The sequence below is a fragment of the Rhinolophus ferrumequinum genome, chromosome 7, assembly GCF_004115265.2.
Source record: "Rhinolophus ferrumequinum isolate MPI-CBG mRhiFer1 chromosome 7, mRhiFer1_v1.p, whole genome shotgun sequence".
Classification (NCBI taxonomy): domain Eukaryota; kingdom Metazoa; phylum Chordata; class Mammalia; order Chiroptera; family Rhinolophidae; genus Rhinolophus; species Rhinolophus ferrumequinum.
In genome coordinates, this window is record NC_046290.1 from 73,423,212 (window position 1) to 73,448,826 (window position 25,615).

The 25,615-nt window shown below is 33.8% G+C and overlaps 1 protein-coding gene across 5 annotated transcripts in view; it reads left to right on the plus strand.

The window, feature by feature from the left end:
- Window positions 1-25,615, plus strand: part of FER (FER tyrosine kinase) — a 379,119-nt gene that overhangs the window by 152,094 nt on the left and 201,410 nt on the right. For 4 of the 5 annotated variants that reach the window (XM_033110848.1, XM_033110846.1, XM_033110847.1 and 1 more), the window contains one exon: window positions 16,001-16,093. The exons of the other annotated variant lie outside the window; for it this stretch is intronic. In XM_033110848.1, the coding sequence (XP_032966739.1) occupies window positions 16,001-16,093 (93 nt within the window). The remainder of the gene's footprint in view (window positions 1-16,000; window positions 16,094-25,615) is intronic. 5 annotated transcript variants of the gene reach the window in all.

Here is a 25,615-nt window from a genome sequence, read left to right on the forward strand (position 1 = left end):
AAATCTAACTTATGAGTAAATTTGATTTGGGAAATTTATTTATTGATTCTCCAAATTTTGTGAATATGTATGTGTTGTATGTGTGTGTACAGTGTGTGTGCTTGTGCGTTTGTGTCTGTGTACCATATGACCATATGACAGGCATTGTTTTGGTTATCTATTGTTATGTAACAGGTCACTGCCCAACTTAGAGACTTAAAACAACAACAGTCATTTAATTTGCTCATGAATTTCATTTGGGATGAGTTCAGTGTGGAAAGCTAATCTCTGTTCTATATGTCTGTAATTGGCTCAGTTGGACTAGAGGCCTTAGGATCCACCTTCAGGATGGTTTATTCACATGACTAGCAATTTGGATGCCACAGGCTGGGAGCCCAAGTGAGCTCTGTTCATGTCCTTATGAATCTGTTCATGGATTGCTGAGCTTCATTATAGCTCGGGTGGTGGGGTGGTGGCCTGGTTCAAGAGCGTGTGTCCCAAGAGAAGTAGGAGGAAGCTGGTTTTATGACCCAGCTTCAGAAGTCATGTAATGTCACTCCCACCATAGTCATGTGCCTGCCCGAATTCAAGTGGAGGGAACACAGACCCCACTTTAAGTGTGATGAGTTCCATGAGAGTAAATTCTGGTTGCCATTAGAGTACATAAGAAGAAAACTCCAGATTTGGGATGCCAGATCTCCAGGTAGACTTTTGGATGTCTGCTTTGGGTCTAAAGAAGGACTCTGAGATGGCCAAGCCAAACAAAAAAAGTGGAATGGTATTTCCAGAAAAGGAAGAGTCATCAAGTATTACTCAGGTAAGAGAAAATACTGTGCATTCTAAATCTTCGGTATTTATATACGACCATATTATAGGCATGAAAGGTAGAGTGGTGAGAGGTGTGATTGAGGGAATATGTAGGAGCTGTATTGTGGAAAAACCTTTGTGTGTGAATTGGGATTTTACTGTGAACTCACTGGGGGAGGCATTCGAAGATGGCAAGCAGCAGAGTGAATTGATGTGGTCTACATTTTTTACAAAGAGCACTCTGGGATCTGTGTAGACAACAGTGAGTGACAAAGGACACTCTAGGAGAGTGATGCTGGTGCCTGAGCGATAGTCAGGTCCAGAAGTACTGAAGGAAGAGGACCAATTTAGAAATTTTACAGACACAAACCTTTGAATTTGGTGACTAATGGTTATGGATATGAGGGAGAAGAAGTATTAAGACTGACCTCCAGATTTCTGCCTTGGGAATTTTGTAGTTGTTGGTGCTAGTCACAAAAGACAGGGATCATAGGAATAGAAGCCTACGGATTGGGGGAAGGATGATGAGTCTGGCCGGGAGATGTAGCTTTTGGGAATTCTCAGCATGTAGATGGTAATTGAAGTGACGGAGAAAAATGTGCTCACCTAGGGAGAGAGAAGAGAGGAAGGGTAAGGGTAGGAATGTTGGGTGACTAACATTTAAGGGGCAGGCAAAAAAAAAAGCATGTAATAAAGGAGAATGAAGCATAACAACCACACAGATAGGAGGAAAACCAAGAGATGGTGATGCCATTGAAGCCTAGGGAAAAGGAAAGTCGTCAACAGGAAAATGTTCTGTGGAAAAGTCAAATAAAGTACCTAATAAATTTGGTGATGTTGAGGTCATATGGAGAAGGGAGTGGACAAAAATCAGAATTTCGGTGAGATGAGAAGCCAGTGGATAGCAAGGAATAAGCAGAAATGGTTATGAGGGCATGCCTTGGTATCCATGGGGGATTGGTTTCCGGACCCCCTGTGGATACCAAAATCTTTGGACACTCAAATCCCTTATATAAAATGGCATAGAAAATACATACAGTCAGCTCTCTGCATCCTCGGATTCCCAACTATTGGTTGAAAATTCTGTTTTCGATCTGTGATTGGTTGAATCTACAGCTGTGAAACCTGTGTATATGGACAGATGACTGAATAGTTTGTTTTTCCTTTCTTTCCCCCAGCAGCACTTTCAGTAGCTAAGTTTTGGAGGGAAGGGAAAGTGAAGATAATGATGCGTGGGTGGAGAGAGTTAAATGAGATTTTATGTTTAGTTTAATTTGTTTTTTTTTCGTATGGAAGAGACTTTTAAGCAAGTTTATATTATTGGAGCAAAGAGCCACTAGAAAGCAGGGCAGCCCACAGGAGATAGAAGAATCCCTGATGGACCCCAGTCCCTGTAGACAGCAGGGAAAGAGCAGAGTGTGCAGGAGACCCCTGTCAGGATGAAGAAGCTCCTTCCCCACGCAGGAAGGAAGAGTTACATTTGTCAGTGAGAGGATGGGGAAAGATCAGAAAGTGGAGGGAATTCTCCGAACTTGATCACTTCTATTTTCTCTGAGCAGTGGTGAGGTCATTCATTAGTGGGGAATAAAGGTAGTGGTGAGACAGGTGCTTAGAAAAAAGATTTCGGGAAACATTGTTGGTAATGAGAAAAGTACACAGGAGTGTGGAGTAAGAGGTTATATTGGCCTTAATAATTTTTTAGTCTGAAAAGAGCTGAGCTTGATGATACTTAATATGGGAGATCATTTCAATTGCTGAATAATTTGAATTTTAGAGCTGTATGTGGAAAATAAAGCATATTTTAGTCGGCCCACTTTACCAATGTCAAGATTGTTCATTGCAGGTGTCATTGGTCTTTCACCCATTGACGGAGTACGTCGTAAATTGTCTGCTGTTCTTGTATAATTTTCCTCGATTAACTTAATCTGCTATATTTTATCAGATGAAGTGGAATGGAAGTAGGCTAGGGTACTTTTGATAATGCTTTCATATTGCCTCTGGTGTTTTTTGTTTATTTATTTATTTTTGTTTTTTAATGAAAGGAAAATTCCTGGTTTCATTTTAAAATTTAAAAAAAATTATTTTTGCTGAGATAATCTTTTTTCTTTATCCTTTGCTCAGACTATTTAATTAAGATTCATCCTTTATTGAATTTTTTCTCTTGGCATTATTTCAAAGGAAAACCTCATGTATGTGTCAGTCAGTTATACAGATATTATACTACAATTTGAATAGTACTGATAAAGATCAGAATTTTACTTGGAATAAAATACAGCTATGCAAAGGTATTCTGGTTAGAAATAATACAAACTAATTGTATAATTTCAACAACTAACACTATGGCCAAGGAAATTATTGCGTCTTTCCTTATATTGAAGATTAGAAAAGAAAATACCTATCTTCTTTCAGCTTCCTATCAGAGATAAAGTTCTTTACACTCTTTGCATTTTTAATGCTATTTATGAGTTTATCATAAATTTAGGGGGTTTAAAGTGCTCTATGAGGAGTGAGTTTTGGCATTTGAGACTCTCTGGTTGAATATGGCTAAATCGTATTTGGGGCTCAGAAAGAATTTTTGCAGTGTCTAAAGCCATGAAAGTATTTATTAAAATAAACTGCCCTACACCTATGGAGTATTATTCTAATTCTCTTGGATATGGAAGAAGAAAATCTCCTGAACTTGCTATTTGCTTTCAGGCATAGCACCTAGTATTACAAAGGCTAGATTGACTCTAAACAACTTCATCTTTTCTTACCCATCCTAGAAATCGTGAATCCATCTAATTACTATAAGACATTACGAATACTTTTATCTGCTTTTCTCCCCTTTTACTGGAAAGTTCTCTTCTCCATAACCTTTTGTGAATCTCAGATAAAACACATTGCAGCCACTCCTAAGGTTGGAAGTTAATGCTTGCCAAGCAGGGGATATTTCAGTGTAGATCTTAAAACAGGAGAGCTAGCCTGTCAAAGGAATGAAGATAGTGAAGAACAATCACAGTTCCTTTAAAAGTTATACTTTATATGATATATAGGTCATGTGAATATAGGGAAATTTTGTCAAGACATGGATAAGAATATTACCTTTGGCCATTCTTTTAATAAAATAGAGCCTCTCCATTTTCAGAGTTACCCCTTCTAATTCAATAAGTAAGTTTTTCACTCTAGTTATATCTTGAGTCAGAAATATATAATCAGAGCCAAAAAGAATGTTAGGACGTGGAAAACTCATCCGAAATGATTTAAGCACCATTCATAATTGTTCAGATACTTTTCTTAGAATCTTCATTAGGTTTTGCTCTGAAAGAGAACTACAGGAAACCCTTTTCAGAGAGACCTTGTTTTGGAGGTTCAATCAGCTTTGTAGTCAGCCATATACAGGTCTTTGCCTCAAGCTAATGGATGAAAATAAGATTCATGTTTGTAGACTATGCTCTCTTGGTTTTAATTTTTCTTAGGCACATTTCTAATAGGTATAGATTGAGGTATTCTCTATACTGACAGAGATGGTCAAGGCTAGTTGTAAAATCCCTGGAGAATTCAGTAGGAGCAAAGGAAATTAAGGGATGTTCAAATTTTCGGTCTTTAAACTTTTTCTTCAATATAATAGTTCTGCTTAATAAAAAACACCATTTTAAATAATAATGACCATTGTACCTTTAATAGTTTTGTGAAACTATGGTTACTTAGTAAATACCCATTCTTAATTTCCAGATGAAAAATTGTGGCTTGGGTGATGACACCTAATCCAAGATCTTCCTGATTACAATTCTGATATTTGTAATTACCCATGGACTCCTCTAGGCCAGTAGTTCAATATGCTGTTTATTTCTTATTGATTCTACTCTGCCTATTAATGAAATAGTTAATGAACTTCTGAAAATACTAGTGTACCCAGTGGGTGCTATATTAACTTAAGCAGATTAGAGCCTATTATATAGGAATAGAGATTTGGTACTGAGATTTTTAGTTTATATTCATATTGATACAAAGTAAACACGGGAGATGATGTTCAACTTTAATTTGGTAAAGTATGGTTAAATAATACATTTGTATTTATACATATTATGCCATTCCTGAACTTGTTTTTAATAAGTTAAGTGTTCTTTGTACCAAAAGTTTGATATAATTACAAACACAATTAGCTAATTTGCAAATCAAAATCATTGGAAAAAAACAATCTTTTTGAAAAATGCTAAAGGGAAAGCTCTTTTAACTCCCAAGATACCGTTTTGTGTGGTTTTTGAGAGTTCTCATAATTTAAATAAGGATAACTGCAGATTTCCTAAAATAAATACCAGTTAGAATTTGGCTGGATTTGGAATGACTGGTTAAATCTGAGTCCATCAATTTCGTTTCTTAAGAGTCCTTTGAGATTCTAGCACAAAACAATAGTCTGAGTAAATATACTTTTTTATTTATTATTTAAATAGCGTCTGCCAGCCACTGTCTTACTCAAACACATCGTTAATATGTAGTATTTATATAATGTTTAAATTATTTGTATAAAAAACTGATAAAGCCCTCTTGGAGCTTACGTTATATTGTGAGTTTCAGTTTGGATTCTCAGACATCTGGCTTTTATAATAGGGTGATTAGTACCATTCATGGAAATGGGAAACTCTGAAAAAAGTCCAGCTTTGGGAGTTGCGAGTTCAGTCTTAAATATATTGGCTTTTTCTGTCTTTGGGATGTCCAAGTAGAGAAGTCACAGGGATGTTTGGTTTGTAGTTCAATGGAAAAGTCTGAGTTGTAGATTTAAATTGAGTGGGCTTGATTTAGGTGGTAACTGAAGTTTGGACATGCAAAATAATACCTGGGGAGGAAGAACAGAGTGAGAAAAGAAGAGACCTGAAACCAATCCAATTTAGAGGAAACTCATTACCATTTAATGGTGTGGTAGAGGACCGTGAGCCTCCTAAGGAAACCATGAGTGTAGTCTGAGAGGTAGGAGGAGAGTGGGGCAGGGCTATAAATACTCGTTTTTCATGTAGAAGTATGTAATCAATAGAGTAGAATTCTCCCAAGAGGTCAAGTAAGGTGAGTAATGTCTCTGTTGGATTAGTAAAATGGAGTTTATTGGTTTCTTAAAAGCATCTGTGTTGGTGGAGTGATGGAATGAAAGTGAAATGGGAACAGATTGAGGAATGAGTGGGAGGAGAGAAAAATGGAGACAGTGAGCATAGATAACTCATTTTGGAATTTTGTTTTGGAGCACTATGTGTAGTGAAGGGAGAGGTTTGTCCATTTCTCTCTTCATTCCTCCCTACCATTCTCTATCCTTTCTCTCTTACTACCTCTCCTTTTTTTCTGAGAGCAACTTGAATATATATAAAAGCTGATGGGATAGGAAAGAACAAGTTCAGAAGGAATGGTAGACAATGCATCAAAGAGAGAGCTATTAGGTTCTTGTAAGGTATACGGCCCCTGAGAGGCAGGAAGGGATAAGGACCAAAGTACAGGTAGAGATCATCCTTAGATGGGAGAGAGATAGCTCCATGTTTCCAAATGGGGAGGGAGGTCAGAATGGGAAGAGAAGGTATGGATTTTAGGTTTGAAAAGGCAAGATGAAAGGCTTTCTGGCTTGTAGTTTCTTTCTGAAGAAGCTGGAGAGAGTAGAATGAGGTAGTTTTAGGCACAAGCAAAGTGGAAAAGGTTTGAGGTGGTTGATAATTACAGTGGGAGAGTGAGAAGTAAGTTGGCCAGAAAAATGTAGTAGTATTATCAGATATTTGGGGCTCATTTGAAGTTAATAATCATGTGATTCTGTCCAGCAATGATGAGTTGCTTGAGCGCAAGCTCAGAGAGCAGATAGTTGGATCCATCAGGGTTGGGACTTGCTACAACTAAGAAGTGGATAGAAAGATAATTTAGAATATTGGCAAGAGAATCATTGAAATGATATATCATGGCTACTCAGATAGATAAAGAGAGAAAAGAATAAAAAAGAAGGTGATTGATTGGGAGAAATTAAGAGACTCAAAGCCTTAGAGTTCTAGTAAGGCTGAAAAATGATTCTAGTGGAACTACTTCACAGCAAACTGATGGGACAGGAGATTGTGTCTAGAAAGAAAGAAGCTTGAAATAGTTAATTTGGAGCTGTTTCATGTGATGATAATGTCCAAGAAAAAGCCATGATTGATTTAAGTGGAAGAGAATGTTTCTGCTCCTATCTCCTCAGAATGAAAGATTTGTGACAGCATTTCTAGAAGTGAATTTTGCAGAATAATATTTCCTCCAGAAAAGGAGTACGTGTATTTATGCATTATTAAGGCTGTGCATTATTATTTATGCATTATTAAGTAAGACATATTACATTTAAGAAATCTGTTTAAATTTGTTTAACTGGGCAGTTCTAAAATCTGTGGAACTACTGAACCTTTTGCAGTGTAACATCTATTAATTATTAAACTAGGGTTTTCCTAAACATGTTGAGCAGTTGTTTTGTATGTCATGTGCTGAAACTGTTATATTAATGGTGCTAGGTAAGAGTAATTATTAAAAGTGTTTATTTTACAAAGAAGTTTTACATTTATGTTAATGTATTTTAATATTAAATATTTATTTTTGCTATTAAAAGTAAAAAATATGTCCAAAACATAAAAATGTGAATTAGTGTATTTTTTTATTAGTAGCAGTTGTGATGTTTGTAATTGATTATTGGAAATCTTCAATTACTAATGGGTAGTCTAGGAAAGTCTACTGTATTAGTTCTTTGTAACAATCAACAAAAGCAAATTAGTTAAAGGAAAAAAGAGAGTTTTTATCTGCTCATGTAATTGGATATACCAGAAATTCAAACCATGTCCTCAAGAATTTGTCTGTCTTCATTTCTCTTGCTCTACCTTTTATTGTATTGATTTCATCCTCAGGCAAGCGGTACCAACCTCAGACGGGGGCCAAGGCTGAGACAAATGCTTAGAACCAGATTGACTTTTTTCTAAAACAGATCTCACAGTTGGGTTTTATTTGTTGAGAATAGAAGTGCAATATTATAAGCACCACATTCCTTTATTTAAAATTTATTATTTTCTATTCTTTTATTAAGTCTTAGGATTTTCTTTTAAGTCCTATAGTTCCTGATTCCATTATAAATCAATAAAATGTTAACTGAGCACCTGCAGCTCCAAAAGTTCCCAATTACTAGTTCAAGGAACAAAAGGACCACTGAACAGATAAGAGAATTATTGATGCATGTACAATATGAGAATACTAAACAGTAGAACCATTCAGGAAACTTTTTAAAGTCAGAAACTTAAAACGTTTACAAAAATGAAATACATGCATAGTAGTCTTTATAGTGTCCTTGTGAGGTCCTCTGCAGCAAATAGAAAACCAATAAAACTAACTCCCTTATCCCCCAAACACAATCAACAAAAGAAACCAAAGAAAAAAAAACAACATAACAAGAATCAAAACTTTTGAGATGTCTGGACTTTAAACTTTTAAATGATCTTCTGAGGAATACAGGCTTTAAACGCTAAAGACTGTTTCTGGTAATTGACTGCCTTAGGAAATGGTAGTCAAACACCAGTCTGAACTTTTGATGAATTGTCATGCTGAAGACCCTTAAATTGTGTCTATATGTATTTTCCTGGTTTGTGACTAAAAGTAAATAAAACGATGACTGGTAAATAACTTGTCTTAATAAAATGCATATGAATTCTACATCCAGTTTGGATATGGAAAGCCACAAGAGAACATCGCTCTTACCTCATAACCAAAATAAGGCAGAAAAGCTACAAAATAATAGTTAAAAAATATACTCATCAGAGAGCTGAGGATAGGAAAAAACCGAAATGAACCCAAGTCCAGAAAGTGACAAGCTTTTCATAGGGGAAATGACACGTCCCCGGACTGCTTCCATTCATGACGGAACTGTAGGATGAAACGAACCTGAGGGGAAAAAGGACAAATCAATTCCACAAGCTTTAATGAATTTGTAATGATAGTCTGTGGGTTGGTGACAGATTAGAATCCGGACAAGCCCTACTCACAGTGGGAGGGGAGGCAGCTTCCACTTACCAGCTCTTACTCAAGAGTCTTCTCTGAGTGGAGCAGGGGGTCAGAGAAAGAGACTTGAGAAAGATATTCCAGATGAAATCCTCCCCACACTAAAAAGGTGGTGTGGTGTTATTGGGGGATGGTTGGGGTTCAGCCGGGAGAACTGAGCACTGGGGATTTTCACTGAAAATAACAGCTCCCTCCCAAGCTGATTCTCTGCAGGGAATTCTGGGTCTTCACAGAGTACAGTGCAGCTGTCCTCCAGGCTAGGCAAAGGGTAATAGGTCTGAAAGTCACCGTGTTTCCCCGAAAATAAGACCTAGTCAAACAATCAGCTCTAATGTGTCTTTTGGAGCAAAAATGAATATAAGACCTGGTATTATGTTATGTCATGTCATGTCATATCATATCGTATCATATCATATCATATCATACATCATATTAGACCCGGTCTTATAGTAAAATCAGACCAGGTATTATTATATTATAGTATAGTTTAGTACATAGTATAGTATATTATATAAGACCCGGTCTTATTTTATAGTAAATAAGTAAAATATACATTAATTTTTGCTCCAAAAGACGCATTAGAGCTGATTGTCCAGCTAGGTCGTATTTTTGGGGAAACATGGTATCTTCTTAGATATGTGAAATAGTGGGTGTGACTGGAGAGCAGAGAGAACTACCCCCTACCCGCAAAGACGCAACAAAGCTTGGAGAGATCTATAGTTTCTAAAGTTGGTGGATCAGCTTTGAAGCTTAGGCAGGTTGCTGGAACCTTGTCAGGATTCAAGTTCCATTCCTAGCTGAAGGAAAACTCCTGACTCTAGTTCAAAATATTTGAAGCTGTTGGTGAACTAATTCAATCTAAACCTGCCTCAAAGGCCAGATCCAACTTACTAACTGCAGCCCCAACTCTGGCAGCCTGACAGAAAAAGTATTTGTGCCTCTTTCTTGAGGTAAATATTATTGAATTCAGACTGTACTGTTCTTTTATGCATACCATCTGGCATACGATTAAAGATTATATGACACACTTAAAAGTAAGAATGTGACCCATAGACTTAAGAGATAGCATAGATATTGGAATTATCAGACAATGTCTTTACTATAGCTGTTACAAAAATGCTAAGGGATTTAGTGGAAAACGTAGACAATGTGTATGAATAGATGGGGAATTTTAGCAGCGATTTGGAGACTATAAAAATGGAAATTCTGGAAATGAAAAATATAATATCAGAACTGAGGAATTTATTAGATGGACTTGTTAATAGACTAGACACAGAGAAGAAAAGATCAATAAGATGTGAAGACAGGTTGATAGAAAGTACATACCCAAAATGAAACAAAAATAAGAAAATATAACAGAGTATTTGAGATCATTCATGGGATAATATCAAATGGGTGAACATACATGTAAGTAGAATCTAAGAGGCAGAGGAGAGCCAATGGGAATAGAAAACATTTGAAGAGATAACGGTCAAGTGTTTTGCAATACTTTCAACCCACAAGTCCACGACACTTAATAAACTCTAAACAGAATAATTCAAAAAAATCTATTTAAATCCTAGCTGATTATAAACGCAGTCAGAGAAAAAAAGACATGTATATGTATTATATGAATTATTGCTAACTTCACACCAGAAGCAACGCAGACCAAAAGACAAAGTCTTGAAAGAAAAAAATTATCATCAACTTTGAATTCCATATCCATTGAAAATATCCTTTAAAAATGAAGGCAAGCAGTACTTCATACCCACTAGGATGGCTATGATTAGAAAAATGGAAAATAGCATTCGGTGAGGATGTGGAGAAATTGGAAGCAGTGTCCGTTGCTGATGGGGATGTAAAATGGTTCTGCTCTTGTAGAAAAACAGTTTGGCTTTTCCTCAAAAAGCTAAATGTAGAATTGCCCTGTGACCCCACAATTCCACTCCTAGACATATCCCTGAGAAAGTTGGAAACAGGTAGTGAAACAAGTATGCGTGTTCATAACAGCACTGATCATGCCAGCCAAAAGACGGAAACAGCCTAACTATCCGTGTCAATCTTAGTAAAATCAAAAGAATAAAACCTAATATGTATGAGAATTAATTATAGTAAGGGAGAAAGGGAGGGGGAAAAGGGAAATGTAACTCATAATAGTGTACTTTTTCAGAAAATTGAAATGCAGTTATTTACTGAGCAAAGACTATCAGCACTTAAATTGTTGAATGGTGTACTCACAACGAAACTGTTTGGTGTGCATCTTGCTCTACTGGATAATTTATAAAAAGAATATCTTTAGCCGTTTTGCTCATACATTTGAGAAAAACACCATGGTATATAAATTGTATTTTGATATTGAACAGGAAGGAAGGTGATATAGCCTCCTGCTTGGGTCTTGTTTCCCTAGAGACATCATCTTATTTAAGAGATATAGAGTCAAGAAAGCAAAGAAAATGCTATAACATTTCACAATCCTGCTTTCACTAAACTCTATTGTAAATTTCCTTAGCATTCTTATTTTAAGACAAAATTTTAATAATCATTCAAATGTTCCTTTTGCACATTTGGTTTCCAGTTTCATTATTTCAGAATATGAAAATGCTTGACTTAGCAATGGGGCTGTATTTCTTTTAATAAATATTCTTAACATGCAAGCATAAAAGAAAAAAGACAGCATGACAAACTAGATTACTAGGCAGTGAATATTTCTAAAATGATTTGTCTTCAGTCAGAACCCAATTGCTAAAATAAATCACTTAGAAACTGTTTTAATACTTAAATTCTATATCCTGATGGGAATAGAAACTGTGTATCCTTCATTCTCCCCAGCAAATCAACATCTCAAAAAGACTAAGTTATTTATTTATAAATGCATTCTTTTATGAAGGACATATCAATATTTGCAGCATTTCATTTGCATTATGGAGTCATCAATAGTGTAGAATTTTTGTCAGGGGACCATCTTCTCTGGGGTTATAATTTCCCTGTAGTTATTTCTCACAAAATCCCTTTGGATTTCATGGATGCTTTGCATAAGTAGTCCCAAAGATATTTGGCACTGAGCCCGGAGTTTGAGCACGAATATTGTTATCTTTTTCTTGATTCTTATTGCCTCCTGATTTGAATAAGTATCTGACTGTTCCTATAGGGCCAAATAATCACTTTCATTCTTCCTTCCAAGATTGTTATTAGATTGGGTTTATTTACAGCAGTCTGTGAGAAATAATATTGGGTTATTGTTTTAATGACCTATTAGTAAACAAAAAAGTTTTCCAGTGGCACCTTTTACTATAGTTCAACTTCCCATTGGAGTTAAGTTCTGAGGGCACCTGAGGTGGAATGTGAAAATGCCCTAAGGGAAGTAAGTGATGGCCACCCAGCCTGTTACTAGGGACCTGTTCTGTGGGAGTTTTTTCAATGACCAATGTGATGCAGTTGACTGGGGGGAGTTGGACAATGGTTACAGAGTTTTTGAGATGAAGATTTTATCTGATCCAGTGTCCTCCTCTTTACTTATATAGAAACAAGAACCAGGGTAGTTGAGTAATTTGCCCAGATTCACTCTCTTAATTCTGTCTGACATTACGTACCTTATTATTTTGCCCCTTTGTTAATTTGTAACATGGTGGCACTGTCCTTTGGAAGAGCTGTTAATTTTTGTCAGTCACTCTAATCAGCAAAACCTCATGCCTTTTATATCTTTGCCTGTGTGTTACTGGGCAGGTGATGGAAGTAACCTGAGAGCCTGTTTTACAGCAATTTGAGAGTTTTAGTGAAGTGTAGTTTCAAAACCTGATAGATATGTTTTTCCGTTAACTGCAGGTAATTTAGGTATTGTTTCTCATTTAGTTTTCTTTAATTGATAATAGGTAAACTTTTAATCATTTTGAAACATTCTCATAGTTTTATAGCTATTGAGAGGTCCTGCTTCATTTAATTTTAAAATAATGAATATCTATTCTTAAATGAGATGTGAAACTAATACTGCATGTAAAATTTTTTTCAAGATGGATTTATAACTGTAATTAAAGCATTTTTTCTGGGCATCACATTAGAATATTATTTCATAACATAAGGTATTATCTCATAATATTGCCGCTTCTTTCCCCCTTTCACTGGCCTCCAACTACGTCCACTGTGAGAGGCTGTTTTGTCATAACTAATCCGTCTCTTTTATCTAGAGAAAGCTCTTTACCTTGTCAATACTTTAGGAGGGTAAAATGAGTGTGTCATTGCCAACTCTGGCAGGCCTATAGGCAAAATTAGGCATGTATCCATGGTAATTGGAGAGAAGCTTTTTAATTTTAACTTTAATTTTTTAAAGTAGCAATTTAATTCATTGATACAGAAATCAACCTGCCAGTTAATTCAGCACCGTCTGATGTGTTACTAGGTAGACCATAATTTAAAGCTCATATGTAATGCTACTTAGACCAGAGCTTTGGCAAATGAGTTTCATGTTTTATTTGTAGAAATATGGGCACCAAGTGAGCTGACACTGGTGAAAATGTTTTATAAACTCTATTTGCATTTGATTATTCCTGTATAAAACTTAAGGTCAACCTATTGTTTCTGATAACACATTTTGTAGCCGAACCTATTTACAGAGTACCTTTAAATGAAAGGGTTCTTTCACTAATTGTATCCCTTCTAACGCATAATATATTATGCTTTCTAACTTATTACACAGGAAGCGATTTTGGAAGTCTTCTTTGCCTCACACCTGGACCCATCCTTTAGACATCTAGTATTAGGTTCTTAAGAAAGTGTTTTTCCTTTTGATATTTTCAAAGGGTTTTTTTTTTTTTTTGGGGGAAATGGTTTTCTTTCCTCTCGCAGGGTTTGATGCTCAAGATGTAGCTTGATGGTAATTATTTTTACCATCTCAGTGAATATTATTAAATCATATACATATAGAATGCTTTCTAATGCTTAAAACTCTCCCCTAAATTTTCTCCTTTTCTGTATAATCTCCCATTTCGTTTTCAGTTCTATTCCCGTAGTATTCATACATTAGGATCATACTCTGTGTAGTACTTTAAGAGCATTACTCAGAGGAGAAGCTTAAACTTACAGCAGAGGTGCTGCTGCTTCCTTGTGAAGCTTTCATTGCCAAACAGGTGAGGTTAGCATTTTCATTTCCTCTTCCTGTCAGGTGTAGCAGCAGCAAGATCAATAGTAGGGTCACTGCTAATACTAACACCACTGTCCCCTCCACAACCACAGAGAGTCAGGGGGAGAAATTCCCCAAAGGAATGAGAAAAGGTATAAATCAAGCTGGGGAGTAAAAATACTACAGCGACTGCAGCACTTTCCAATATGTGTGCTTTACACCATTCTATATTTTTTCATAATTCTAAATGTAAAACAACTGCCGTGTATGCCTCACTCCCCACTCTTTCATTCTGCACATCTTGCCTGTACCTTTATTTTTTATCATTTTTTACCTTTTGAAGCGTTTTTTTGTTTGTTTTTGTTCTTTTAGAAAACTTCTAAAGCACCAGAAATAGATTACAAAACAAAACAAAACAACCCAAAACACCCAAGTTGAAGCAAGACTTGCTTTAAAGAAAGGTCACTATACTCCTTCGGTACTGTAGTGCTGTCTTTCCTTTGGTATTTCTTGTGGCTCAGTTACAATGATGTTTTACTGAAAAGTTAAACTGAAGCTGCAGCTAAGATTAAAGCAATAAAGTACATTCTCACGTCCCGAAGGTGATAACTGTTTGCACTACAGTAGATTTATTTTGTTAAAGAAAATTTTATTAAATATTTATGTGCTGTAACATGTTAATTTTTAATCACTTGTAGTACTTTATTTGGACGTACTCTCTAAGGAAGGTTTGTATCATTTTTTTCCGTTTTTATAGATGATCAAGCTGAGGTATATTAGATAGTGACTTACATAGGATCATAAGCAAGTTCGTAATGTAAGTGATGGTGATGAAAAAGATGTTGAGATTATTTGTTCTGTTAGGTTATTGTATGATTATTTTAAATGATTACTATGCATCTGTTTATAGAATAATAACTGTTAGTACCGCAACTATTGGAATGAAAAGTAAATAAAATGAAAGTAGGTAAATGGAGAGACAAAGATTGAATTTCAGATTTGAGTGTGAGTCTGTCAGGTGGCGTACGGCCCCAAATGTCTACCTTTACTATTATATATACAGAGACATAGGCTACGCATTGGAGACAAAGGAAACAAATGATGTGATTTGTGGCCTGCTTTAGTCATTTCCCACTGACAAGTAAAATTAAGCATCACTACTGATGGAAGACACATGGAAATACAGTACTTGGCCGTAGGCTGTCTTGTTCTTTTGTCTGCTGCTGATGAATAGTTGAAATGTGGTCTTTATTGGAACATTAACTAATGCTTCCATTATAAACCCTCACATGTGCTTGCTATCGTTCTTCTTTTTACCTCTTAGTTCTCATTTATTTCCTCCTTTTCTTCTTTTCTACCTTCTTACCTACTCCATTCACTTGCTTTTGTAAAATGGGTCTAAAAATTTAAAATCTTAGGAAAAAGTTTCCTTCAGTTGTGGTATATGATACTCAGAAATATGTATTCGTATTGACAGCAAAGTGCAATCTGGATTGACTTTCCTTAGCGGCAGTTCTGCCACTACCTTCTTCGTATCTTACTTTCTCCTTTTCTGTTGTCATCATCATCATGTGAATCTTTAGGAAACTTCCCAGGTACTGAAGTGGAATTCACTTTCTAAAAATACGTTCCATGTAATTCTCCTCCTGTTTTTTCCCTATTATTATTATTATCATTATTATTATTATTTTATTTATTTTTATTTATTTTTTTATTGAAAATCCCATACATCTACGGTGCTATGTGAAGTCTTCTGTGTTAGGCTGGTTCTTTCTAGCTTGTGTCTTTTTTCCTCCCCCTGCGTGTTAATACTTGGTTTTCCATAAATTTTCTTTGCATTTCTTATTTTCGCTCATCTCATGAATTTCTATTTCTTTTATTCCCCCCAAATCAAGACATTTATGGAGGGAACAGGAAAGTAAAATGCTATAGAGTTTATTTGCATTTGGTTATTTGTCATCTTTAATGTCAGGAGGTTGACATTTTATTTAGTCAGAAGACCTGATGGACAGACAGGAGCTGTGCACAAATACCTAAACACCTAGCATAACTGTGTGTGTATACTGGATAGTTTACTGTTCCTGAAGGCTTCTTTCTTAATCTCTCCAGGAAAGAAAGGAGAGGCTATCCAAATTTGAGTCTATTCGTCATTCAATTGCTGGAATAATTAGGTCTCCAAAATCTGCATTGGGCTCTTCAACAGTAAGTAGGATGAACTCTATGTGCTACTGAAAATGGTCATTGTCTAGTTTCTTTCTGATATCCAATGGAAATTTATCCTTACAAATGGAAAAGTGAGTGCATATTTTAATTTTTTTGTATGTATATGGAACTGTGCATATATGTATATAGTAAAACTGCATGTAACCTTGATGTGGGGCGGAAACAAATAAACTTGTATTTCAAAAAATAATTACAAGCAACATTTTTTGTATTTTGGGACTATATTAGAAGAACGCTATAAACAAATTTCTTTTCTAGTGAAACATATTTTTATCATAGAAATTATTATGTATGTATTTTTATATGTATCTGTTTATATGTGTGCATATTTTTAGAACATTAAATTATAAAATTGATGTCTGAAATTTGGGTTTGGCATATTACAATGGTGCATAGAATGTTAGTTATCCCTAGTAATAGTGACTATAGCCAAGCAAGATACATAATATTCTTATCCCCTTTATAGAGTAAAAATATAAAGTATTTTTTCACTTCCTTACCTTTAAAACTTAACTACCAACCTTTTTATTCTTACCATACCTCACTGACAATAGAGCTTTACAATGATATATTATTGAATGACAGTCAACACAGTAATATTTAGTACAAATAATTACATGCTTCCCCATCTGTCTAAGTTTTTACATAATATTTTACATAATATCTTAATATTATGTCTTACTTTTTAAAAGTTTCACTGTTTAAGGTAATGTGACCTAATCTTCATTAGAAAAAGAAAGTATTTCCTAACCATAGATGAGCTAAATGTCCATTCCCGTTTTGAATTCATTTGCTATAATTCCATTTTAATGTGTAAAACATGTTCCCATATGTATTCCACTCAAGCAACAATCTTTTAAGTACAGTTGAGACAAGCATCAAGTATTTGAATTAACAAAAAAGAAGAAAATTATATTTTCTACCTATATATTAGCCTTTGATATTGTCATTGTCACTTGACATACTATACAGACATATTCAATGGCAATAGGGAGGGAGCTGAACTAATGCAGACCATCTCATGTGGCATTAAATAGCAAATGAGAATAAAAATAATTATAGGCAACAGTTACATGATAGAGTCAGCCTCCTGCAAGACCATCACATCACCTACTCTTGTTTTCTTAAGTTAATGATTTACAATTTTACAAATAAATAGTAGTTCATAGGACTTGGTTTATTATGATTTGACATTCAAAATAAAGTATAGAAGACGATTAAGAATTTATGACAAGTTCTAGAGACTGTACGAGGACAGTTTTCCATAACTTTTATTTGAAGGAAAAGTTCTTGAAATGAAATATTAAAAAACAGTTTAAAAAAAATAAAGATAGTTCTTGAAAAGAAATGTTGAAATACCTCAGTTAGCCCTCCATAAAATTATTTAACATTAAAATGCATCCATGAAATACATGGCATAGTTAAGTTGTCATTAACTCACCTTTTTTTCAGTTAGGTCAGAGGACTTTGTGCCAGCAACTAACAGCAGTTTATCAGTGAGCTAATTTATGAATGGTGCTCCCCACCTCAGTTTTTCTTTCTGTGTGATATTAAGATCAAGCTTGACTTCAATAAAATGTTTTAAATATTTGAGAACCAAAACCCATTAAAAACTCAAGGTTTCTTTCAGCCTTATTATTAGATGTAAAGGAAGGAGAGTGGAATTTAGAGCTTCAGAAGTTTATCTAGTGACAGACAGATGGAATTCTGTGATTGTGGAGTTAGGCTACCACTCCTTGTGTGTTTGTCTATTTGTTTTCCACCATCTGGGATGCTTAAGAACCTTGTGCTCTCAATACAGGTGTCTAGGAGTGCAACAGTGGCTTCTGAGACTTCACTCACTTTGAAGCTAATAATTATGGGAACTTCAGCTTTTGGCTATAGCCAGAGGCTGTTTTGATAAAGTAGGGTTGATCAGAGGATGAGGGATGTTTTGTTGTTTAAGACACATTGATTTACATCTAGAAACTGAGAGAAATCCAGTTAGCTTCAGTTGGCTATCTGAAAAGTGTGTCAAGTATAATATGCACATTCTTAATAAATTAATGATATAAATCATAACTTTTTCAATCTCTGAAGGTATTTACATGTTATTTTCTCCGTTTAAAAATGGCCTTTGCCTTATTCTTAAATAAAATTACTAAATTGACAGTGATTGATATAGGTAAACGTTTGGTATTTGCAAACTGCCTTTACCTGAAATGAATTGAAATACCTTTCCCACAAAATATGTACTTTATTCAAATATACATTGTGATCTGTTTTTTTAAATAATCAACACACTTGAAGCTGTGAAATGCCCATTTCTTCTAAGAAAATGTTCCCTCTGTAACTGAGAATTCTAGAGAATGATTACATCCTCAGGACTCAGCCAATCACATTTGTATCTTCATGAAGGCAATCATTACTTCTATCAGTTAAGTTCCCTTTGGTATTTCCTGATTTATTTAGAAATCTCACGAACTAGAAAGATTGAGGGAGTCTGTGGTTTATGATGCTGCGGTACACTATGAATAAATGTACACAGCTATTTTTCTAAGGCATTAAGTATCCTATGTATTTGAAGAAGGTGGTTTTTTTTTTTGTCCCCCCTCAAATACATGGGTAATTGAGGTTTTGAGTCTTAATGTGAATGTGAAGATTTCATTTGTCAGGCCTGATAATCTAAGATGTATAACAATTTGGAGACTACTTAATCATAATTTAAATTTTTTTCTGACATCATATAGGACTTTTTATATCCTAATTTAGTAAAGGTAAAATAGAAGGAAAATTTTTAATTGCTGTAAGTGTTTTTTTCTCTATAAAACCTTTAAAACATGTAACAAAAAGACATAATTAAGCATATTTAAAATATTTTATTAAGATATACTTCACATAACATAAGATTCACTGTTATAAATTGTATAAATTAATTCTTTTTAGTATGCTCACTATGTTGCACAACCATCATCAACACTTCCAGAACATTTCAATTTTCCCAACAAGACACTCCATACCTAGTAACAGTCTCAATTCCTCTCTTTTCCCATTTTCTGGCAATCACTAATCTACTTTTGATCCCTATGGATTTGCCTATTCTGGACATTTTACATAAATAGAATTATATAATATATGACTTTTTGTGTCTAGTTTCTTTCAATTAGTATAATGTTTTCAAGGTTCATCCATGTTGTGACAGTACTTCATTCCTTTTATGATTGAATAATGTTCCATTGCATGGATTTATCACATGTTGCTTATCCATTTATCAGCTAATGGACATTTGGGTTGTTTCTACTTTTTAGCTATTATGAATACTGCTGAAGGCAACATTCATGTATAAATTTTTATGTGAACATATGTTTTCAATTCTCTCAATTTTATACCTATGAATTGCTGGGTCATGTGGTAATTCTATGTTTAAGTTTCTGAGGAACTGCCAAACTGTTTTCCACAGTGGCTACACTACTTTACATTCTCACCAGCAATATATGAATGTTCCAGTTTATCCACAATCTCATCAATACTTATTTTCCTTTTTTTTTTTTTTTTTTTTTTTAATTATAGGCATCCTACCGTGTTTCCCCGAAAACAAGACCTAGCCGGACAATCAACTCTAATGCATCTTTTGGAGCAAAAATTAATATAAGACCCAGTCTTATTTTACTATAATATAATATAAAATAATATAATGATGGGGTGATATATTAATTTTTGCTCCAAAAGATGCATTAGAGCTGATTGTCCAGCTAGGTCTTATTTTTGGGGAAACATGATAGTAGACATGATATGGCATCTCATTGTGGTTTTTATTTGCTCTTTCCTAATGATTAATGATGTTAAACATCTTTTCATATGCTTATTGGCCACTTATATATGTGTTTTGGAGATATGACTGTTCATATTCTTTGCACATTTTTAAATAATTGGGATGCTTTTTTTGTTGTGGAATTATAAGAATTCTTTGTATATTTTTGGACAGAAGCCCCTTATCAGATATACAGTTTGAATTTCTTTTTCTCATTTTGTGGATTGTCTTTTCACTTTCTTGATTGTGTCCTTTGACACAAGTTTTTAATTTTTACAAAGTCCTATTTATTTTTCTTTGATGGCACATGCTTTTGGTGTCATATATATAAAAAGAAAATATTGTCTAGTCCAAGGTCATGCAGATTTTCACTTTTGTTTCCTCTTCGGAATTTTATAGTTTTAGCTGTTACGTGGAGGTCTTTGATCCATTATGAGTTAATTTTTGTATGTGGTGTGAGGTAGAGGTCCAAATTCATTCTTTCGTACGTGGAAGCATATTTAATTTAAAATCTTAAAAGCAACATCTCTAAAATCACTATTTCTCTATTCAAACGAACATACAACAACTGGAACTTTAAAACATAATTGTAGATGAAGCAATACATTGCAGTATACATAGGGAAATGAAACTTGAACTAATCATACTAATATTTCCATTGGACTTGCCATAGCTATTTATTTCAACGTTTTTTACAGTGTGGCTAAAATGTAGAGCTGTCTTTGAAGACAGTCTAATGGAACACTTCAATCAACAGTCTTGATGGAAGGAAGAATGTAAGATAGTTAGCTGATAAATGATTTATTGTTATGACCAGAGTAGTATTATAATATATTATATGAGTTCCAAGCATGTGCTCTTTTTTTCAATGTAAGAAAGGCGTTAAGTAACGTATTAGTACCTCAGGGCACTTAGAATTGCTCAGCATGCATTTTTCCAGTGCTGCAGGAGGTTATAATTTTGCTTTGAGAACTCTTTCTTAGAGACTGCTTCTGAATTCAGGGCCAGGGGTGTTAGAATTAACTGCATAATCTGAAAGCCTACTGGCAATCATGAGGGTCCATTTCCATTAGAAGTCTTTTAAACCACATTATATTTAATAAAATTTGTTCTAGTCATGCCAAGAGTACTGCCTTTCTCCAGAACCATCTTTTTACTGCTGAATTTCTGTAAGTGGCTGAGCAAACAACTTGGGTCTTCATCTTATAGTCCCTGTGACTACTAGTTGTATCACTGATCTGTGGAGTATATAACACCCTTTTAATGGTAGCACTCTTTGAAAAATGTTCTTTAAAACCAGAATAAAGCACATTTTGGTCCAAATAATTGTTTTTCATACATCAGAAGAATTATAAAATTATTCAACTCTTGTCTCCTTAAAATTCATATTTTTCTGTACTCTATTGGCATATATTATTTTAATTTTAGAATTACTTTGTATTAGAATTTAAAAAAAAAATATTGGAAAATAAAGATGTGCTTCCGTTATATTGAAAATATAGTAAATAAGATTTGCTTGCTTCTTTTTAGAAAGTTATAATTCAGCTATATTTAAGTTGTATATCTGTTATAATGTTAGTATTATAATGCTTGGCTTCCACCATTGAAACAGGGGAGTGTAGTTCATTTTATGCATAGCATGATAAACTGCTTTTGTTTTTTAGTGTTTTCCTTCAAGAATAGCAGATTGACCTTATACTTCCTCTAACAAGGCATGGTGTTCAATTCAGATTGAATATCCGTAGTTGTCTTCCTTTATTCTTAAGGTGTTAATTGACCTTACCCCATTTTCCCCCAGACCCTAAGATGTAGAAAAAAATGAGAAACAAAGGAAAATAAAAATTAATTTTTTTTTGTATTGTATCACTGCCATACATACACTGAATTCTCCAGTATAGTCAATCATGTTTAGGAAAACTAAATACTATGCTCAGAATTGCAGAGTTTGAATCACTAACATTAACACACATAGTTTTCAAGAAGGGCTTATCAGGATTTATTTTCTATAATTTCACTGTATATGGAACAAATCTGTCCTTTTATGTTTGCTCAGATGAATAAAACAAATGATCCAGATCATGTTAGACTGATAACTGTATTCTATACAAGTAATTCCAACTTGATAAATGTTTAAATTTACTGAAATATGATTGCATACTGACTTATTAGAGTCATCTGATAATAGTTTTAGTTGAGATGTGTTTATGAAATTAGCACTGAATACAGTTAATTGACTGAAACGAGTTATAGATATTGTAGCATGTTTTATATATAATATTGTATGAGCTTAAGGAAAGAATATTTGATATTGAAAAAATACAACAGGAGAAAATGCAGCAAAGTGATCAGGCGAAAGGATGAATGAGAGTACAAACATAATTGGAAAAGGTACATGGATAAAAATAACAAAGAGAAAAAATGATTACTAATAAAGAGACGATGAGTAAGGGAACTAAAGACACAAGGAAAAAACAAACAAGAAATCAGAAGATATAGAAGGAAGCAGAACTATTAGACCAAAAATGGAAGACCTTTTAGCAAATATGTTTTCATAGAGATAGTGTCTCTAATGAGAGATCCAAGAACATGCAAAAAAGTCAATCAAGGAAACAAAGTTGTAGAAGTAAGGTAATATTTGAGTTTGGTCTAGTTGTCTATCTTTTTAAAGTTTCAGAAGGAATTGTGTATACAAGAATGAGAATCTTTGATCAGCATGTAATTCTGCTTAGTCAGTATGCTAGACAACAGTTATATTATTAGCTAAAATAAAGACTAAATATAAATACTACACAAACTCAAGATCTCAAAAAGCACAAAACATTGTTAATTAACAAATTTATGAATAGAGTTTTGTTGCTAGTTTCATTATGGAAAGTAAGCATTAGGTAAAGAATCTTTGTTTTGGTTAAAAATACCAGTGCATGAAAAAATGATCAGTTCTACTTTATTACTAAAAAAAAAAATTAGAATTTGTAGACTTAAGATAGACTTTAGCCTGTTAAAAACAGTACCAGTGCTCTAATTTACATCCTATCTGTTTAGCCTGAAGGCCAATGATCATGAGTATCAAATATCCAGAATATTATTTTTTTATTGTTTTAAGAATTAACTCATTCAATAAATTCAAAATGTAACTATTTAGAAATTTGCAAAAAAGTGGAAGAACATTATTATTCACGTTTTCATTTTATGTTAAGTGCTTATTCAACTACCAAACCCTCAATGGTATAAAATACACTTTTCCTATATCTGGTTACATTTACCTTTTACTGAAAATAGCTTTTACCACAATCACGCAGGTTCCTATTCAAGAGACCAGTATTTCTCACCTTTTGCCAGTGTTTGGTGGTTCTCTTACTCTGATTGTATGACATTTAATTCTTAATCTCCTACAAAAATTTCCCAGTAATATATAATTTAATAATTAAAGGGGTCTTTGTGAAATTTTTGAGAAATGTTTAAAATCCTGTGACTTACTTGTAGTCATCCCAATATATTATTAAACTAGATTTAAAATACAATTATTTAAAACATAATATTTAAATTAGAAATAGCTCATAACTTAGATTATTAAATTAATATCTCAATTTATATAATAGAAAAGATAATTGAATATTTTATACTCATTAAAAATTCATAAATTTTGGTTGGTGTTGAAGTTTTATTTAGCTTGTTAAAGATCATTGAGAGGTTTATTTGTATGTTTTCCCATGCTCTTTTATTTCAGTTTTTTTTTTAAATGTTTTTTAGCTGGGTGCTTAATTTTAATAGAATTCAGACTTTGATTTTTTTTTTAATACTTTATCTCTCAAAAAGGAGCTCATCTTGCACTCAAATGTTTGACATAAAGGCATACAAATCTTCATTACATAGGTGGAAATTAGCCTGAACTAGGTTAAGGGAAAAAAATTGCCTATTATACTTTCCCCAAGGAAAAAAAATATTTTCATTTTTTAGTGCTGACTCCTCACTGCCTCTTCATTTAGACCAATCTAAGTGCAGCATGTATATGCTGGAATGTTTTTTAAGACCAAAGCCAAAGGAAAATATCTAACTAAACAGTTAGCCCAGTCAATCAGGAAAGTTTATCTTGTGAAATATAACTTACAGGTATTGGATTAACTATAAGTTTAAAAATGGAGGCTTCCCTTCCACAACATCTTTGGCAAAAATCTCAGATAACTTATCCACAAGGGAAAAATCTTTTCTCACTGAGGCTTAGAAAGATGTGATATTTGAGGTAAAAATCTTCATTTCATTTTTGGCGTCTTTATGACATCTCTTGTGATGTTGGATTTTGTGGCTGATACATCCTACATTCTATTACTATCAAGTTTGCAAAATTGTATTTGAATTTCATTGAAATCATATTAATAAAAGTTTTTCTTCCAATGCTCTGGAGAAGACCTTGAAAGACCTGATAGATCCAGACGGGGGATAGGTATGACCTTTCCCTGTGTTTGTGTGTGCACACAACTGTACACAGACATACGATGGGAATAAATTCAGCCTACGTTTTAGAACAGTGCTGTCTAGGGGGTGGGGAACAACAGGTCCCTAAGTTTTCTTTCATACCCAAAAGATCCTAATAAATCCAAAGAACTGGAGTGTAATCCTTTTGAAGTAGCAATATAGGTTCCTTCTTATTCATTCTTAAAAAAAAAACAAACTTAGATGTTCTTTGAAATGTTTTTTCTCCCCTCCCCAAACATATTTCTCACCTTCAAATTCTTCAATGAATTTCTCAGAGTATTAGCTGAGTGTTTGTACTTCAAATGCCCTTCTGCCTTAATGAATTCTCCAGGCTCTGCATTCTCTCAATTCTAAATAAATCAAAATTTGTGTGGATAGGTTGACTAGTACAAGAAATCAAGCACAACACTTTACTTTGTGATACTTTTCTATTATGTAGGACTTTTTGAGAGATAGTGATGACAACAAGTTCTTTACAAAGAGGTAATATTGAATTTCTTATTTTATTGATTTTTTTTTCCCAGAGGAAAAAAAATCAATGAAACACTTTTGCCATTGGTAAGACTTGGCAATATTTCTATTATAGTAGAAATTTTAATATTTAATATAAGGAGATACAATGTGATAAAATTTTGTAAAAGAAATCGTCATTTTGACTATCTACTTTAAGAATTGTAAACTATTAGTATATATAAGAAGTTAATTTTGTGTAGATTATGCAATGTGGCTGGCTCTTTGTATAATTTGTTCTTTAAACCCATTTTTGGGAATGTTATTTCAGTCTTTGGGGAAATACTATATTTGTCATAATTAGTATTAAAAAAGGCTTATTTAGCTTACCAAAAATGTCCATGTACAGTCCTACCAAGTATATTTTTAAAGAATAAAGAATGTCATAAGTGGTAGAAGTAGAAACCAAAATGGGGACCCTTCTTTGCAGTCTATTTGGCATTTTTCTTTTTTTAATATCAATAATATGGGTCTGAGATACCATAAAATGGAACTTTGGTTAACAAGTTCAGTGGTACAAAACAGTGAAGGCTATCTTTAAATCATTACCACAAAGATACCGTACTTTTTCCCTATATGCAGTTCATAATATTAGTTTGAAAAACCTCATGTGTGAATATTTTCCTTTTATTTATTATGAAGTCTAATTTTTCCAGTTTATAACCTAAATGAGGCATTGTGCATATTGCATTGTGAGAACCTAAAAAGTTAGTGCACATTATTATACC